Genomic DNA, 21,040 nt, shown 5'->3' on the forward strand with positions numbered 1-21,040 from the left:
AGGTGAGATTTATTCCTACATTGAATAAAATTAAAATAAATGCTTATAAGCATTTATAAATAGTTATAAAGAGAGGTTTTATTTTTGGTTCCTTGGTGAAGTTGAAAATATTCAGGAAATAGCATCCGTACACATGAAATGAATTGCTAACACTGTATTTTACAGTCCTATGCATATGGAAAAGCCTTTCCTTTCTATGGAAAAATGAGTGGGCTATTTTCACAAAAAAATACTTTGTTGGAATTATTAGAATCTAGTAAGAATTCTGCATAACAACTACATAAGAAATAAAACAATAACAACTTAAAATATAAATTGCATAATGTTTACTTACAATGCACAAGCCATCAAACTTCATCTGGTTATTATAGAAATCTATAATTTCCCTTGCCCACCACTCTGCTGTGGCATTCTTGAAAAAATCTGGAAAAGCTACATGAGCTCTGGAAGTCTGTAAAATCATGTAGGAAGTCAGAAGAGAGACCATGCATGTCTAAGTTAGACATTTATCTGTCAGATTCACAAGCTGTGCACAGGTGATAATGAAGGCAACCTGATCCCAACTTTAATTGCATGAATGTATATTATTTTTCTCTAACCAAAAACAATGAAGAGTCAAAAAAGAGAGATATACATGGAGACAGAAGGGAGCAGGTTAGGGGTTCTTATAGATTGTCAAAAAAAAGTTCACAACACACAGAAATATATTTTCAGTGCTTCTTAGAGTTTTAGAGAATTTTTTTCTTTGTATCCTTAGAGCTCTATAATGCAGATTTACTTTTGTGGAGCATGATAGGAAAGGAAAAGACCTTGGTTTAGCCTGTTTCATCTGATAAAAAAAAAAAATGTTTACCCAGCTTTCTGCCCTTTTAAGACCAATATATTTCTTTACCACCCCAACCATTTGTCTTTCTCACATCTAACCCTTCCCACCCCAGCAGAGAAAAAGTGATTTACTTATTTCCCTACCAAGAAAATTCCCTACTTGTCAGCCTACCCATATAAATTCTGAGGTCAAAGTCTGTGTGCTAGCAGAGGATTGACCTTCTGTAAGTAAATCAATTGCCTGAAAAACATGGCATCACTTGCATGCTTTCCTGTCACACTTTAAGTCTATGTAGTAACTGCCAGAATAGTCTTCTCCATGAATAGGGTAGGGGAAGGCATTGTGCATAGAGAAAATGCCAAAGGTAAGGAATAGAGGGATCTACAAAACACATATAGTACGGGCACAAAAAGACACATAGATCAATGGAATGGAATAGAGGACCCAGAAATGGACCCTCAACTCTATGGTCAACTAATCTTCGGCAAAGCAGGAAAGAATATCCAATGGGGGGGAAAAAACCAGTCTTTTCAACTAAAGGTGTTGGGAAAATTGGACAGCAACATGCAGAAGAATGAAATTGTACCACTTTCCTACACTATACACAAAAATAAACTCAAAATGGATGAAAGACTTAAATGTGAGACCGGAATCCATCAAAAATCCTAGAGGAGAGCACAATCGCAGCAACTTCTTGCTAGACACGTCTCCAAAGGCAAGAGAAACAAAAGCAAAAATGAACTACTGAGATTTCATCATGATAAAAAGCTTTTGCACAGCAAAGGAAACAGTCAGCAAAACTAAAAGGCAACCTATGGAATGAGAGAAGATATTTGCAAATGTATCATCAGATAAAGGGCTAGTATCCAAAATGTATAAAGAACTTACCAAACTCAACACCCCAAAAACAAAAAATCCAGTCAAGAAATGGACAGAAGACATGAACAAACATTTCTCCAAAGAAGACATACAAGTGGCCAACAGACACATGAAAAGATGCTCAACATCACTTGGCATCAGGGAACTACAAATCAAAACCACAATCAGATACCACCTCACACCATCAGAATGGCTAAAATTAACAACTCAGGAAATGACAGATGTTGGCGAGAATGCAGAGAAAAGGGAATCCTCTTATACTGTTGGTGGGAATGCAAACTGGTGCAGCCACTCTGGAAAGCAGTATGGAGATTCCTCAAAAAGTTGAAAATAGAGCTACCATATGACCCAGCAATTGCACTACAAGGTATTTATCCAAAGGATGCAAAGATAGTGATTTAAAGGGGCACATGTACCCCAGTGTTTATAGCAGCAATGTCCACAATAACCAAAATATGGAAAGAGCCAAGATGTCCATCAACAGATGAATGGATAAAGAAGAGGTGGTATACATATACAATGGAATATTCCTCAGCTATCAAAAAGAATGAAATCTTGTCATTTCCAATGACATGGATGGAACTAGGGGGTATTATGCTAAGTGAAGTAGGTCAATAAGAGAAAGGCAAATACCATATGATTTCACTCATATGTGGAACTTAAGAAACAAAACAGATGAACATAGGGGAAGGTAAGGAAAAAATAAGATGAAATTGAGAGGGAAGCAAACCATAAGAGACTCTTAACTCTAGGTACAAACTGAGGGTTGCTGGAGGAGAGGTGGGTGGTAGGGGAAGGGATAATTGGATGATGGGCATTAAGGAGGGCACTTGATATAATGAGTACTGGGTGTTATATGCAATAGATAAATCACTAAGCTCTACCTCTGAAACTAATAAAGAAATACCTATATGTTATAAATACTTTTGAGCTGATATAATGATATACTTCAATACATCATTTTGCCCAATAATTACTTTTACTTATAAGGAAAGAAGGCTCAATGGGTTTATAGTCAACAAATAATAGTTGGCTCCATAGCTCAGGGGTTAGAGCACTGGTCTTGTATAGTCAACAAATATTGCCTATGCTAGGTTGTAATTTCTCCCCTAGATTATAATGAAAAATAAGTAAGAAATGTAATACCCTGTTTTTAACTTCTATTGTGCTCTTTCCACAATTCATTCATTTTTCTGTTTCTTTTATTCTTTTAGGTCGCTGCTCTACTCCTTTAATACAAATCATTAGTTATAGCCAGAAATTTCATCAGGTACATATGATCCAAGAGTCTGTATACCTTTTGTGGTAGGGTATCTCAAGTGATTCTACATAAACCACTGTAAATTGAAGGGGCCTTCCAAAATTATATAAAGAAGCTATGCCTTCCTCTACAGTGTTGCTAATATTACCCAGGAATGATGGGTAGAACTGCAATTAAGATAAAATTCTGACTTTTTTTTCCCTAAACAACATTGTTCAGTAATTCTTTGAGTCAACTCTAGAAATAATTTGGTAAGTTTTAAATAAGAATTTCTCTAATTTTTCACACATGAACTTGTATGACTTAATGATTACAATTTAACCTACCTAAAATATTGACTGCCAACTCTTAAGTTTCATTGATTTTTTTCTATTGTCTTGATATTGTTTCATTCATTCATTTCTGGTCTAATTTTTATAATTTCCTTTCTTCTGCTAGTTTGGGGCTTAGTTTGTTCTTTTCATAGTTCCTGGAGGTCTAAAGTTAGGTTATTTGATATCTTTCTTCTTTACTGTGGGTGTTTATCATTATAAACTTCCCTCTTAGTACTGCTTTTGCTGCATCCCATAAGTTTTGGTGTGTTGTATATTCATTTTTGTTTGTCTCAACATATTTTATAATTTCCCTTTTGATTTCTTCTTTGACCCACTGATTATTCAAAAATGTGCTGTTCTATTTCCATGTATTTGTGAATTTTCCAATTTTCCTTTTGATACTCATTCCACTGTGGTCAGAAAACATACTTTGTATGATTTCAACATTCTTAAATTTGTTAAGACTTATTTTGCAACCTAATATGTGATATATCCTGGAAAACATAACATGTGTTCTTGGGTAAAATGTTCTGCAGCCATTGGGCAGAACGTTCTGTAAATGTCTATTAAGTCCATATGGTCTATAGTGTTAGGTCCATGTTTCTTTGTTGATTTTCTGTCTACTTGCTCCATCCATTATTGAAGAAGGAGTATTAAAGCCTTCTACTGTTTGTACTACTGTGTACTTCTCTTTCAGTTCGGTCAATGTTTGTTGCATATCTTTAAGTGCTCTGATGTTGAGTGCATATATATTCATAATTGTTATATCTTCTTGATGAATTAAACCTATTATCATTAATAATGTCCTTATTTGTCTCCTGTGACAGTTTTTGACTTAAAGTCTATTTTTTTGGATATAAGTATAGCCACCCTCTTTTGGTTGCCATTATATAGAATATCATTTTTCACATCACTTCACTTTCAGCCTATAAATGATTATGAGAGACCACTATGAATAATTAAACATCAAAAAACTGGATAACCTAGAAGAAATGATAAATTCCTAGAATCGTAAAACCTAATAAAACTGTATCATAATGAAATACAAATCTGAAAAAAAAATTACTTGTAAGGAGATTGAATCAGTAACCAAAACCCCCCTAAAAAAGAGTCCAGGACCAAATGACTACATTGGAGAATTGTACCAAACATTTAAGGAAGAACTAATGCCAATCCTTCCAAATTTATCCCCCAAAAACTGAAGTGGTGAGAATACTTCCAAACTCATTTTAAAAGGCTAGCATAACCCTCATACAAAAGTCAAAGATATCACAAGAAAAAGAAAAACTACAGAATAATACCTCTTATAAATACAGATGCAAACATTCTCAACAAAATACAAGAGAACTACATTCAGCAGCATATTAAAAAGGTCATACACAATGAACACATAGAATTTAATCTTGTGATGCAAGGACTGTTCAACATATGAAAATCAATTGATGTAATATACCACATTAACAGAATGAGGATAAAAATCACATGATCATCTGAACAAACAAAAAGAAAGAAGTATTTGACAAAATTCAACACCCTTTCATGATAAAAACTCTCAACAAACTAGGAATAGGAGGAAATAACATAATAATGATGATATATTAAACACCCCCAGCTAATATCATGCTCATTCAGAAAAAAATGTTTTTCTCTCTCTCACACACACATGCACACACATACACACTGTTAGAATTAATAAATTAAATAAAGTTGTAGAATATAAAATCAACATACAAAAATCAGTTGCATTTTTATACACTAACAATGAACTATCAGAAAAGTAAATTAGGAAAATAATCCAATTTATAACAGCAACCCAGATAATAAAGTACTTAGGAATAAAAGTAAGGAGGTGGAAGATTTGTACACTGAAAACTACAAAACATTGCTGAAAGATATTGAAGAAGACACAGATAAATAGAAAGATATCCCATGTTCATGGATTGGAAGAATTAATATTGTGAAAATGTCTGTGCTACCCAGAAGCAATCTGTAGATTTAATGCAACCTCTATCAAAAACCCAATGGCATCTTTTACAGAAATATAAAAACAATTCTATAATTCACTTGGAACTACAAAGACCCTGAATAGTCAAAATAATCTTGAGAAAGTAGAACAAAGCTGAAAGTATAACATGTCCTGATTTCAAAATATACTCCAAAGCCACAGTAATTAAAACAGTATGATACCAGCATAAAAACAGACACATAGACTAATGGCACCTAATAGAGAGCATAGAAATCAATCCATACATATATAGTCAACTAATCATTGACAAGGGTGCCAAAAATATACAATGGAGAAAGGATAGTCTCTTCAACAAATGGTACTGGGAAAACTGGATATACATATGCAGAAGAATGAAATTGGACCTTTATCTTACATCATACACAAGAATCAACTCAAAATGGAGAAAAGACATTAATGTAACACATGAAACTGGAAAACTTATAGGAGAAAACAAAGGGAAAAGCTTCATGACATTGGTCTTGGCAAAGATTTTATGGATATGACACCAACAACACAGGCAATAAAAGCAAAAGTAAACAGTAACTAAATCAAACAAAAAAGTTTCTTCATAACAAAGGAAATAAGCAACAAAGTGAAAGGCAAACTACAGAACAAGAGAAAATATTTAAACACCATATATCAGATACAGTGTGAATCTCCAAAGTATATAAGAAAGTTCTACCACCCAATGGGAAAAAAAAAAGAAAGAAAAGAACTGTAATAACCTGCTTAAAATAGGGCCAAAGACTTGAATAGACATTTCTCTAAAGAATGCATGCAAATAGCCAACAAGTAGATGAAAAGATGCCCATAATCTCTTATAATCAGAAAAATGCAAAAACCACAATGAGATATCACCTCATACCTGTTAGGATGGCTATTAGCCAAAAAACAAAGACAACAAGTTTTGGAAAGGATATGGAGAAACTGGAATCCTTGTGCACTGTTGGTGGGAATGCAAAGTGGTACAGCCACTTAAGAAAACAGCATAGATATTCTTCAAAAAATTAAAAATAGAAATGCCATATGATTTAAATATGGTCTGGTATAGAGAATTTAAAAGTAAGTCATCTACTTTTTTGAAGAAAATATTTAAATTGAATTAATCATCAAAATGATCATTAAATCCAAGTGCTGAATTTCTTTTAGTTATGTAGTCAATCAGTGTAAAACTTACATTAACAGCTTCATCTTCAGTTAGACTTTCATCTATTGTTATGTTGGGCAAATCTGGCCAAACCTACAGAGAAAGAAGGAATAGGAAAATAGTTGAAAATAAATTCAGTATTGTATGACTATATTGTAAATAAAGTATAATAGGGTTTTGGAGGCATATTATTATCTGTCGAGACCGGTAATTCTTTCAATTTTTTTTTTCATTTTGTGTTTTGGTAAATGTAACATTTGCAAATTATTCCCATCTTTCATATTAATTTTCTCTTTAATATGGCGAATAGGAAAAAGAATGCCAACCTTTGTAGTAGGTAGTGGTTTTAAAACCAATGCATGTAACCAAAAGTTGTAGTCGAGAATAATATGAAGGCACGTACTAAATTTAATTTAGTGTGGTATGTTAAAACTGTTTCTGCAATTGTTCCAGCATTAAAAGCTAAAAACAATAGATATATTTTTATTTAAAAGGAATTGAAGATCTGAGTTGGATGATGCCATGCTGAGGCAAACATCTTCTTAGCTTTCACAATTAGTACTAAATACTCCTCTTTCTCCCTCCATATCTTCATCTCTGTCCCTGCCTCCCCATCTACCAATGTTTTCCTCTACCCCAACCACAAACACACAACTTGAACCCAAATTCAATCATGCTGAAAGCTCTGAGAATTTGAATCTATGTTGTAAAAGTTAGATGGTTCCATATTAAAAAAGTGTAGATAATTCCCAAGGACTAGTTACCTACAAGAGATTACTTGCTGATGGGGAGCAACTCCCTAAAGGAATGGAACAGAGGACAGAAATCTGAGAAAATGTATAGACATATAGAATAAGAAGAAAATAGGAAAAAAAAAAAACCCTTTTTATGGCCAATATGCCATACTCTATACTTGCATGTTTCTTAAGGTGTTATGACTTCTCATCAAGTTTTTTTTCTATTTTATTTTTAACTTTTTTTTTCTAATTTATTTTTTTCTATTTTATTTTTAACTTTTTGTTTTGAAATATTTTCAGACTTACAGAAAAACCTGGATTTTTTTCTATTTTATTTTTAACTTTTTGTTAGGATCTTTTTCTATTTTATTTTTAACTTTTTGTTTTGAAATATTTTCAGACTTACAGAAAAGCCACCAACATTATACCTAGAGTTCTGTTTCCCCTAAAGTTAAAAAATTTATAACCTCTCTATAATTATCAAAACCAAGAAATTGGCATTAATACAATATTATTAAGTAATCTACAGGCCATGTTTGAATTTCACCAGTTTTATCACTAATATGTTATTTTTGGTCCAAGATGAATAAAAGGATTCTATATTGTATTTCATCACGTCTCATGGAATTTTGTTTTTGTTTTTCATTCTAGTTAGGAGTAATGGATTTTTGTTTACTCTTTTATATGTAAACCAAATCAGGATTTTTCTATAATAATTAATACATCCAGGTCTGAATATTATTGCTTAAATGAAATACAATACATTATATTCCTTGTTCAAGTCAGGAATATAAGTATAGCTCTTGAAAACACTGTCTCTTTTATTAATGAAAGAAGTTCGAACATTTAAATGACTTGCAGTGTAGAATAATGAACAACCATCTTTTTTTTTTAATATTTTATTTATTTATTTGAGAGAGAGAATGAGATAGAGCATGAGAAGGGGGAGGGTCAGAGGGAGAAGCAGACTCCCCGCTGAGCAGGGAGCCCGATGCGGACTCGATCCCGGGACTCCAGGATCATGACCTGAGCCGAAGGCAGTCGCTTAACCAACTGAGCCACCCAAGCGCCCCATGAACAACCATCTTATTAATGCTAATTTTATAATAAACACAAGACATTCTAAGAAATGCAATAAAAGACAATTTAAAGATGAAACAAATAGTAAACAAACATATGAACTATATAAATTCTTTCTCTGTTTCTGATAATTTGGGTTGAAAAGAGTATATATTATTTTGATTATTAGCTATTAAATTGCTACATTTCTGTATTCTGTATCTCTCCCTCTGAATATATCTTTAACAATTTTTTTTTTGCTCTATAGAAACTTCCAATGAAATAACATTTTTTTTAAAGATTTTATTTATTTATTTGAGAGAGAGAGAATGAGAGAGAGAGAGCACATGAGAGGGGGGAGGGTCAGAGGGAGAAGCAGACTCCCTGCCGAGCAGGGAGCCCAATGCGGGACTCGATCCTGGGACTCCAGGATCATGACCTGAGCCGAAGGCAGTCGCTTAACCAACTGAGCCACCCAGGCGCCCCCCAATGAAATAACATTTTATACTTATTTTATTTCAAGATATCAATTCAGTACCTTTGCCCAACAAATATCATTGGTGTTAGGCCATTTGACAAAAACATCTTTCTCCAGTCCTCTTTCAAATGCAGGGTAAGACTTTGTTTCATTTCCTGAAATTGCTGGATCCTAAAATTAAAATGAAATACACACCAGGTAACTCTGGAATAAAAGTATAGCCAGTTGGTTTGCTGTTATGAAACAAAATTTTCCATGATTACATTATCATTTTACTGTGCTCTCACATAGACTGACAAATAGACTGACAGTATAAACTTCAGTGTTCTAGCTAGATTGTCCTCTAAATTCCTTGGAAGAAAATTTTAAGAACTTTTGAAAATGTATTGGCTATGATTTCAAGAATGATTACTGGCATTTTTTTGTTTTGTTTTTATTTCTCCCAGTGGGATTACTGGCTGCCTGTCTTGCTTACTAGAAGATATTGATAAAATATTCTCCCCATTGAATCACTAAATTGAAGTCAAATTTTTAAACATGACAAGCATAAGAAGCAGTCCCATAGAATGATTTGAGAATTGTATAGAAATGGAAAACCCATTATAACTTTGTGAGAGCTTCTACAAATTGCGGCTAGTTTGTAGCTTCAATGATTATTAGAAGACAGCTTGCCTTTGACTTCCAGAATCAATCTTAGATCTCTAAGGATATACCAAAATGTAAAGGTAGCTTGGTAACAGACCATGTAAATAAAAGTCTTAAAGGAAGAAAGTTTTAGATTTGGGAAGAATTTAAAGTAATAGTCTTCCCATTTTGAAACACCCCCCCCTTCTAAGAGATAATTTTTTTTTTAAAGATTTTATTTATTTATTCATTAGAGACAGAGAGAGAGAGAGGCAGAGGGAGAAGCAGGCTCCCAAGGAGCAGGGAGCCCGATGTGGGACTCGATCCCAGGACCCTGAGATCATGACCTGAGCTGAAGGCAGACGCTTAACCATCTGAGCCACCCAGGCGCCCTCTAAGAGAGAAATTTTAATGAAATCAAGATAACACGACTCAGATAAAATATAAAATATAAATACTAACCAGGATAATAATGTATCTCATTCCTTCCTGTCTTATTTTGTCAACAAACTGAGGAAGGTCACGGAAGTTTTCATCAATTGTAAAGTCTAGTTGCCTTTCCATGTAATCAATGTCTATATATTCAACATCCTAAAAGATATGAAGATTGTGGCAGTGGGGTAAGAATCACAGAAGTCAGTGCATCTCATTCTGTCATCATATAAAAGTAATAGCAATATGAAAGTTTAAATGCCTCTTCACTTAATCCTAAAGAGAATTAATCAAGCAACACAATGCTCAACAAATAAAACTAGTGTATAAAGATGCAAAACAGTCCATAAACAAGTTCATATAAATGTTGTTTGTTAACAGTTCACTTAAAATTTTTGATTTCTAAAAATTCTTTTGGATCAGTATCTTTTGTTATGTAATTCCCAAAGGAAATAGGAAGACACAAGAGTAAAGGATTTATGACGCTATGAAATTATGTTAAATGGCAATTTGGAATGTTGTAAAATACGTACAGAAATAGGTGTTGTTTTATTTCTGGAAACATAAAACCAATAGGGGGTAATTTCAAGTAATTCTAATATTGCCAAAGGGGAAGAAAGAATTATTAGTAAATCCATCAATTATAAGATTCTCTTATTATCTAACAAAGTCTTTTTAGAATTATAGTCTAAGCTTAAATAATCAAAATAGTGCTTACAAATAGGTATTTACAAATATGTTTAAACTAATAAATGTCTGAATTCTATCATGACATCCTTTAGACCTAAATAGCAAAATTTTAAATTATTTTTTGGTAATAGACATTAACTCAATTTCTTCTTCTAGGTGTTATAAAAAGTACGGCTCATATAATGGACCTAATATGGAAAAAAACTCCTTTTTATAAAAAAAATTTTCACTTGTATATTTCTATATCATCTACTTATACAATTAATTTCCTCATAATAATGTATTCAGGAATCATATACTTGATTCTACTACATGTACCAATGTCTTATAATAAGGCCCTTCTCATTCTTCTTAGAATGAGTTCTTATATACCAAGCATTCTGGATTTCACTGTTTAAGTGCTCCCAGAAGGACCCCTGGGATTCCTGAATCTGTTAAAAAAATAAAATCACAGGGATGATTATTTCTAGATACTCAGTAATATTTAGTTTCCCAAATATTGAGGGAAGAGAATATTCTGCAAGTGCTCTAATTCTGTGTTCTAACCTTACAACTATCACTGTTCCAGGGCAAAAATCACTTAGCTTCATTTCCAATTTCTTCTCCGTATTTTGTCAGATCAGCTGATGAAGTAGGTTTCTGTGGACTCTTATTCTCATATAAAAAAAAAAATGGGAAATACACCTGATTACTTAAGCAACCCAAAGTTTATGAGAGAAAAACAAGCGCACAGTGACTTGTTTAGTACAATTCAGGGTCATGGAACTAGAGAAAGGAGAAAAATGAATGATATTACCCTTTTTCCTTCATCTAATAAAGACACTTTATAAAAATCTTATAACCAAGTCATTAAGTGCTATTAAAAAACTAAGAATTATTGTCAAATGATTAATTTTAAAGTATATATACTTTTTTTATTTTGCTTTTATAGATGACATATTTAACACTGTTTTAAAAATTTATATACGTACATAGGGAATCTGAGCAGCCACCATATCATTAAATACTTGCTCAACTTCTGAAGTATTTCTGTACCCATAATGACATAATTGGAATCCCAAAGCCCAGTAAGGTGGCATGACTGGTCGGCCAATTACCTTTGGGGGAAAAAAAAGAGTTATTTGTGAACTAAGAGAGTTACTTTATATTACAAAGAAAACTTTTTTTTTTTTTAATTTACAATCATACTTCATGGTATTGCTGGGTTGCAACTTCAGGAGTTGGGCCCAAGAACATATAAAAGTCCAAGATTCCTCCAATTACACGGTAAGTTAGAGCAGGAGTTGGCTGAAATGTAACATCTGGAAATCCAAAATATGATTACAATTTTTTATCTATGTATACTATTTTACTAAAGAGTCATATAAAATACAAGAAATTCAACAAATGATTGTTTTACCCATTGCATTGCTGTTAAGTAAGAGAACTCCATGAGCATTGCCTTCATCTTCCAGAGCCATGTAATAAGGATGAAATCCATAGGAATTAAATTTATACTAAAATAAAAAATTAAACATATATAATATATAAGTAATAATATCATAATATTTAAATAATAGTAGCATATGAATTTTATCAAGGTAATATTTAAATTCATTATAAGATTGAGCCTATATGAATTTAAAGGGTCCTTCTTTGTACACAAAACTATGCTTAAATTAAAATAAATATATCTCCTTTAGAAAAAATATTTCTTATTATTTGAACCATTACTGCTTTAGAGCATACAAATGAATGTAGAAATTTGTAACACCCACAAATATTGTCATATTAACTGATGTAAAAAACCATTAGTATTAGTGTAGTTGGGTTTCTTTCTACAGGTATGTCTTAATTTATTTATAAATTGGCACTTCTTTTTCAATAATAAAATGTCCTAGAAATGATTAAAATGATGAAAGTATTCAAACCTCTTAAGAACTTATATGGTAATATCTAAGTTATATGATATTTATGATAATATTTTAAATAATATCTTGTTTATACAATATTTTATAAAACATTTAATTTCATTTTAGCTAGATCTTTTCATTTTTTGGAATAAAAATCCTATACTCAGGGTCATGAAATGACTTGCAAAAGTCACAAAACTTTTAAGTTGATGATCCCTAATCAAACTGACAACTTTAGGGGCACCTGGGTAGCTCAGTCTGTTAAGCCTCCGACTCTTGATTTTGGCTCAGATCAATCTCAGGCCCTTGAGATGGAGCCCTGTGTCAGGCTCTGCCATGAGCATGGAGCCTGCTTGGGATTCTCTCTCTACCTCTCTGTCTGCGCCCCCTCCTCCCCACTCTTGCTTGTGTTCTCTCTAAAAATACAAAAAATAAAACACACACACACACACACAACAACTGACCTCTTTGACTCACACTGTATCCCAGTATTTGATTAGCATGTGAAAGAAGATTTATATTTTGAGAGTCAAGATTATATTAACCTAATAATGCCAATACTAATGTTGCAGTTTTAAAGAAACACATTTTGTAAAACAAACTTTGAAGTTGATACAAATGAAAAACAGTCTTCATAATCTAAGTTTGAACAATTATGATACAGATAAAAGTTGTTTAAGCACCTAACAATAAAAAGTAATTGCAATAGTATATACATTTATAATCTCATACTGAATATATCCTTTAGATACACATAATGTATGAAAAATGGAAATGAGCTAGTATTTTTATTAAAATGTGTTTTTTCATGATATGCTTAGAATAATTATAGTTAATATGAGTTGTACAATTCATTAAATATTCATGAAATGTATTCCATTAATAAGACAAAACATTGGGAAAAGTGACATAAGCATATAAAAACATTTTCTAAAGATGTAACTAGCAGTATGGCCTCATAAAAATGCACATCTGTAGCTCAGTATCATAAAGGAAAAAGTTAGCATCCAATCAATATCAAAAAAGTAAAAAAAAAAAATTTTTTTTCAAGGAGAACCCTAGTCAGTTATTTCTAAAAGCTGAGAGTAAAAGTTGATTTGGCAGGGGATTCTGAATCTGAATATTTGTTCTATGCAATTGAGAGGATAGGGTTGGGGTTACAACCTCACTTTTCACTGTAATCAAGGATGTTATCCATCCAATCCTCTGCTTTCTCCTGTCTCCTGTCTCCGTGGCTTTTTTGTTTGCTTTTTAGAAAATCACTGTAGCAGGTCTGGGGCCCCTTTGTCATTACTTCAGTACTGAAGTCCAGGCCTACAGAGAAGTGGCTGAGATCCTAATCATGGTCTTAGTTGCCTCATGGAGGAGTCAAATATTAATACCTACACCAGGGGGTTGGTCTCTTGTGAACATTCCCCAAGTACGCCAGTTCAGGTCTCTCTTAAATGCTGTGTGTTCCACTTCCCCAAAACCATATATATATCCTGATGGCAGGCGAGTAGATATTTGAATAAACTGGTCATTAAAAGCAAATCCAGGCAGGCAGGAGTCCCAACTGAAAAGAAAAGAAAACAATTCTAATCCTGTAGATATACACAAAGTAGTACCACAAATAACTAATGGTAATTCTTTCTTAGATGATCTGACAACCAGTAATATTTTTCTCTATGTACTTATTGTACTCAAATACCAAATGAAAATAATTATCCCCATACATTTTTCTTTTGACTAAGTTAAAGAATATCTAAAATATATTTCATTTATTAAGCATTATTAATAAAATAAATTATATGATGAATATGATTATATGTTTAGATATACACTGCTTTTTAAAATAAAATTAATATGAAGTTATAAATAATATTGGCCTAGAAGTAATATATGTCCCAGAAATTGAAAGTCCTCTGTTTCCCTGTTCCCTTGAGATACTCACAGTAAACTTTTTCTACATAAAGAATAAAATGAAATCAATATCAAAATAAACTAAGGCATGATGGATATTTAATTTTTTTTGTTTTTTAAATATTTTATTTATTCGACAGAGAGAGAGAATATAACCAGGGGGAGAAGCTGGCAGAGGGAAAAGCAGGCTCCCCTCTGAGCAAGGAGCCAATGCCAGACTCGATCCCAGGCCCCGGGATCATGACCTGAGCCAACGGCAGACGCTTAACGACTGAGCCACCCAGGCATCCAATGATGGATATTTTAATTCCAAGCTCTCCCTAATTACTACTCCCAATCATTTTCTTCTTTTATTTTGTATTTATAAAAATGGGTGTTTTAAAATAAATCCAGAAGAAATGTGTTACAGAGAATGTATTGTTTTTCTAGTCATTTGCAAGAATGTAAAAGAGGAAGAAAAGAAATTAAAGTTGGAAGGAAAAACAAAGAATTACAAAGAATTTGGAACGTATTAAAATTTTTATGTTAAGGATTTTGGAGAAGTATTATTAAAATAATGTTTTCCAAATAAAAAATAATTCATGCCATTGCAACAGAAATTTTTTACAAAATGACTTCACTTCTTATCCTCTGAAATAAAAATATTGTCGTAACGAAACAATTTTTAAAACAATACAGACATAAGTTTCTTCATTATTTGTATCCATCCTGACAATACCTGAAAACATTCTGACTTCATCTTCTATAAAGTAGCATGGCAAGCTTAAATTACATAAAAGTATCTTTTATATACTATAGTTTGTCTACAAAGCTCAACTTTTTACTAAAATAGAAATAATTTTTTACATAAGTTTATTTGTTGTAACATAAAAATATAGAGAGATGTATGTGTATCATAATTTCCTTCCATCATTACCTGGCAGAGATAGTATTAACTCTATCAGATTTCAGAACTAATAAATTTCAATTTCAATTAATTTCTAATTAAATACTTACATAACACATTTCCAACTACTTTTTTTGCTAACACTCACACTTTTCAAGAGGAGTCTTTGTTTTGGTTCTCAACTTGATTAGAAGAATGAGTGTGATAATAATGAAATCAATCACATCCAAAATGTAGATGAAATTTTACTAATCCTTAATGATAGTCCCGTGAGTGTGATAATTGTTTAGTTTAAAAATGTTAAAATAGGCCAAGTTATTTAATAAAATTGAAACATTTTTGATGTGATAACTGATACTCTAGCACAGTGAAAATAATCTTACTTTCCCCCTCCTGACCTAAAATCAAAATATTCCTCAGAGCAAATAATTCAATCACTTACATAACTCTTCCTGTACTTCTCCTTCGAATCTGGATGCCAAAAGGATTTTCTTTGATTTCAACATCATAAAGTCTGTTTTCATAAGTACTTATTGGCATGGCTGGAATGTTTAAAGGTACTGGAACTTCATATCTCTTAGTTTGGAGGTCATAAATCTATTGCAGAGAAACAACGAAAAAAATACGTTTCTCTCTTATTGCTGAAATATCATGTAAATAATCATTAAATAATTTAAGTATAATTGCTCAAACAAGAACATTAGAATTCTTGTTTATATAATTCTTAATTCTTATTCATGGCTCACATAACTAAACAGAAGTCTACATACACACCTTAGGAGATCAAATTATGAATTGCATTTTATCATTTTTTATTTTATAATTCATTTTTATAATAATGAGAAATCTTCAAAAAAATTTTAGAGCTAAATATTCTCTTATATAGATACACAAAATTATTTACCAATTCATGGTCAGACTCAGAAGTTGTTTCAATATTTTTGGTCACATGTATGATCCTACAATAAATGTTAATGGTTATGTATGTTTATTCATTTCTTTATTTCTTCAATAAATTTCTTAGAAGTGATAGTGTTAGGTCAGAGAGAGTGTACTAAAATGTGTAAGGCCTTGATATCTATTTTCCAGAAATAGTTTACTAATTAATGTTCTTACCAAAATGTATACCCTAATATTACTTTATGTTAAACTAAAAGCATTTATTTTTTTAATTGTCATGTATTTCCTTGCTGATAAGGATGAACCTTTTTCTACATGATATTCAACATATAGGTTCCCATTTTTTAAATTTTTCTTTTGTTCCTTTTATTTTCAACTAACATTTAAGTATTTTAATATTTTATCTCTAATTTTTATTTCTTCTGTTAAATGTCTGCTTATGAGGTCTTACTATTTTTCTTGATTGTGTAAATTGAAATCATTTGCTTTTTGTCATGTATGTGGCAAATACTTACCCATTTTTTGTTTGCCTTCTAATTGTTTATAGTGTTTGTTGATGTTGAAATATGGTTAATTTTTTTTTTTTTTGAAATATGGTTAATTTTCATGTAAGAAAATATATAGATTTTTACCTGTGGGATTTATACCTTTGTATCTATGGTTTGAAAGGTTTTTACTAGGCAGATACAAGATAAAAATGCAACTAATTTTTTTTTCTGAGCTTATGTTTGATTGATTTTGTATATATACAAGCACATCTTTTACACACACACATATATATTTTTTATGTCATCTTTTTTCAATAAACTTTCAAGTATTTCTGGCTGCAGTTCCATACTTTTTCAATTCCGTAAATTTTATCATCTCTTCTTTTTCTGAGTTTTAATTATTGCCATTGTCATATGTTTATTTTTCCAGATGAACTTAAAGAAAATGAATTAACTTTAAAAAAATTAGGCTTATTTAAGATTTTTAAAATTTGCTTATTTTTTAATGTACTTATTTAAAATCTATCAACACTTTTTTGGGGGATCCTGGGTGGCACATTTGGTTGGGTGTCTGACTCTTGGTTTCGGCTCAGGTCAGTGGTGATATCAGGGTAGTGAGATCAGCCCTGCATCTGGCTCCCCACTGAGCAGGGAGTCTGCTTAAGACTTTCTTTCCCTCTGCCCCCTCCCCCACCTCACCCAATAGGCTCGCTCTCAGATAAATAAATAAATCTTTAAAAAAAAATCTATCAACATTTTTAAGTCTTTTCTTATAAACAGTCAATTTACTCCTACGATTTTTTTATGTTTTTGTTGTTTATTTGATTGTTTTTCTCATTTGATTTTGCTAATGGGACTTGCCTCCATTTCAATTTCTAAATGGTGAATGATAGCATACAGCAAAACATTTTTTGGATATTATTTTACATCCAGTCATTTTGTTAATCTTATTATTTTTAGAAGTTTTCTTAACGGATTCCCTTGGAGCTCTTAAGTAAAAAATGAGAACAAACTGTTGCCAGAGGGGAGGGGTGGAGGCATGGGCAAAGTGGGTGAAGGGGCGTGGGAGATCAGGTTTACAGTTATGGAATGAATACATTAGGGGGATGAAAGGTACAGCTTAGGGAATGTAGTCAATGGTATTGTAATAACATTATATGGTGACAGATGGTAGCTACACTTGTGGTGAGCACAGCATGAAGTATAGACGTCAAATCACTATCTTGTGCTTCTCAAACCAATGTAACATCTTGTGTCAACTATACTTCACTTAAAAAAAATAACTGTTAAGAGTACTGTTGCAAGAATTTTCTTTTTTTTTTTATGTCTACTGCACTGGTCAGAAAATTCAGGTCACTATTTAAAAATGTAAATAGTACCCTGTTTTGTTTATTTTTTTTCTGTTTTTTTTAAGATTATTTATTTATTTATTTGAGAGAGAGAGCGAGCACAAGCAGGAGGCAGAGGAAGAGGGAGAGAGAGAAGCAGACTCCCTGCTGAGCAGGGAGCCTGACCTGGGGCTCAATCTCAGCACCCTGGGATCATGACTTGAGCCGAAGGCTGACATTTAAATGACTGAGCCAGCAGGTATCCCTGTTTTGTTTATTTTAATGGGACTATAACATAGTCCGATTCTAAGTAATTTATGTATTTAGCAAGAATTTGAATTTTTTTTTAAATCACCACTACATGTTTAATTATTCACAAAGTTGCAAAAATAAGAAGCTTTATTTATTGTGCACCTAGATACGAGCTGTGTAGGAAAAAAAACTTTATTTTTATAAAATCAAAATGTCTCCAATATAGTTAATAATCCTTAATATCACATTAAAATTGAAGTATCTAAACTATTCAGAATCTTTTGTCTTGAGAGATGAGTCATGCATTGGGATAGTTTATATTAAACATACCTTAAACTGCAGCACATCATTTTTGTGATATTTCACCTCCACACGAAGAGTTGAGATGGGTTCAGAAGGTAGCTTTATTTGAGCTCTTGTAGGATTCAGTTGGAGGTCAGTCGTTATACCCATTGATGAATAATGAGTTGAACTGACCAAATAAGGGTTGTATTGTCTAGGAAAGTAACAGTCAGGTGCTCGGGAGCTAAGAGGAGGCTAAAAACAGAATACATGTTCACTGCTAGAAATTGTAAACATTATAATATGGACTCTTCAAAAAAGGTAGACATGTTTAATCACATGTATAATTTATGAATTTTATTATTTAATACTAAAATAAAATTATAATCATAGCACAAAATATCTATTGTGCAACCTAAAACACCATAACTAAAATGTTATATATAATATTTATATTTTGACTCTAAAGAGACCAGTAGAGGAAAAGAATCAAATGTCATAGCTTTTCAACAGAAAATAGAATGACCCTATGGTCTTTGCAAAAATTAAGTATTACTCATAAATTTTGATTCCATGCTTATTCTTATTCTTCATACTGATTATTGCCTTTAGTGTGTAAAATGGCTCTACAACAACCCTCAGAAGGGCCTGTACTTAAAGTTCTTTTCTTTTACTTATAATGAAACTGTATCATTCCTTATCTCATGACTGATCCTTATACTGGTCAATTACATCCTGACCAGTATTTAAATAAGGACTATGCAGGGGGAGGGGGTGGCAAGGTGATGGGTATTGAGGAGGGCATGTGCTGTGATGAGCACTGGGTGTTATACTTAACTAATGAATCATTGAACACTACATCAAAAACTAATGATGTACTATACAGTGGCTAACTGAATATCATAAAAACAAACAAACAAACAAACAAATAAATAAGGACTATGGCCAAAGATCAAAACTAATTGGTTTATATAAGAGTGGAAGCTAGGACCTAAGAAAAAGAATGATAAATGGTGGCATTGAGGGCTAGTTGCCTTATGATAGTCCATTCTCCCATCTTTCTTATTTATTAAATTATCATATTGCTGGGAGAAGCAATGTGCCCTTCTTCATGTCCCAGTCTCTTTTGAGGAAGTTATATATGACCTCCAAAACTTCCTTAAAATAAAAGAGTATACACTGATTAAAATAGGATGCCCGTCCCCTTCCCACCTTTGGGCCTGGAATGAATACATAATGGCAGAAGACATAATACAATCTTGAGGATAAAAAAGAAATGGTAAATATAAGACATTGATGATGTTGAGAGGCCAGCATATCAGGCATGGGACTCTTTTTTTGTAAAAGAAAAATAAATTGTGTCTTGTTTAACCAAATCATCATTCTGTTGAATGGATGACCAAAATAACTGGCTAGAAATTACCCCTCAGTGGAACTGATACAGCCCATCAATTTCAGAAGTTTTAAAACTTGAGACAATGCTTTTGAAAGACTGACTCCTACTGACATAATATCTTAGTAAATTAAGCTATTCAGCCATAGTCAACATCTAATAAGAGTTCAACCAATAGAGGACTATTTTGTTAAGTAAAATGGGCATACTTTATTAAGTAAAGTGAGGCACACGATCCAAAGTGCCTGGAAAGCAACTTACACATCCATTTAGTCTAGCATTTACTAAAATGTCTTTGGAGAATTAATTAAGATAAAAACAAATTGTCTATCAAAGTCCTAATTTCAAATCCCAAATGTTTCTCTAGATGAATTTAGTTCATATGCTGTAGAATTAAAATTATAATACATAATGCTTACATTGAGATATTTATGTAAAAGCCATACTATGAATTATAATTAAAATTCTTAGTACCGTTTCCCATAAACAACCACGTGCTTCACACTTTTCTTTACTTGCAGGGTCTGCATCTGGATAACAAGTAAACCTTTCATTTACTGAGAAATTTTGATTCCATTGAACAGTAAAGTTTCTTCCAAGGTTAAAGTTGAGATTGTAAATGAGGAGACTCTGAAGACAAAGAAACATTAAAGAATATTTGTGAGCACTGGACTACTTAAAAATACTTAACATTTATAAAATGCAGCAACCACGGCAATTCTTCAAATCAAGTCATTGGTACTTTTAATAGGATACTTAACAGATAAGAAAGGAGAAAATATGTCATGCCACTGAAATAGCTAGAACCTCAAAATAAGAAAAGTATGAGAAATTGTAGAATACTGATGAAAAGCATTATTGCTAAATCCAGACATGAGTTCAGCTCTCAGTTCTGCCATTTAATGCTTATGCTTCTTTGGGACAATTGCCTATCCTTTATTATCTTCAATTTCCTCCCCCTGTAAAATGGGGATGTTGGTCCCTACTAAGGGGGGTTGCTATACAGGATGAATGATAAATGAAATTTAAAACACTTAACACAATGCCTAGGACAGATTAGGTATAAAATAAATATTAGTTCCCTCAAGGGTGGGAAAAGTTAATGACTTAGGTTGATATGGAGGCCCCAGTCAGAGGAGAGAAATACTTATTCCTTCAATTCTGTCTCTAATTTGAAAGTTAGGAGATAACATGACATGATGCAATAAAGAAAAAATAAGAGGATAGTTACATACATATATATATATTCTAATACATAATGA

At 32.2% G+C, this 21,040-nt stretch overlaps 1 protein-coding gene across 1 annotated transcript in view; it reads right to left on the reverse strand.

Annotated features, from left to right (window-relative positions):
• Positions 1–21,040, reverse strand: part of SI (sucrase-isomaltase) — a 101,015-nt gene that overhangs the window by 32,062 nt on the left and 47,913 nt on the right. The window contains exons 25-35 of the mRNA XM_081829088.1: positions 20,253–20,408; positions 18,434–18,640; positions 15,578–15,732; positions 13,734–13,902; positions 11,855–11,951; positions 11,644–11,756; positions 11,427–11,552; positions 9,796–9,924; positions 8,770–8,880; positions 6,466–6,528; positions 335–451 (exon numbers count right to left, since the gene is read on the reverse strand). Coding sequence (XP_081685214.1) covers positions 335–451; positions 6,466–6,528; positions 8,770–8,880; positions 9,796–9,924; positions 11,427–11,552; positions 11,644–11,756; positions 11,855–11,951; positions 13,734–13,902; positions 15,578–15,732; positions 18,434–18,640; positions 20,253–20,408 — 1,443 coding nt within the window. The remainder of the gene's footprint in view (positions 1–334; positions 452–6,465; positions 6,529–8,769; positions 8,881–9,795; positions 9,925–11,426; positions 11,553–11,643; positions 11,757–11,854; positions 11,952–13,733; positions 13,903–15,577; positions 15,733–18,433; positions 18,641–20,252; positions 20,409–21,040) is intronic.

The sequence above is a fragment of the Leptonychotes weddellii genome, chromosome 1 (assembly GCF_054177405.1).
Source record: "Leptonychotes weddellii isolate Sample4059 chromosome 1, ASM5417740v2, whole genome shotgun sequence".
Taxonomy (NCBI): Eukaryota; Metazoa; Chordata; class Mammalia; order Carnivora; family Phocidae; genus Leptonychotes; species Leptonychotes weddellii.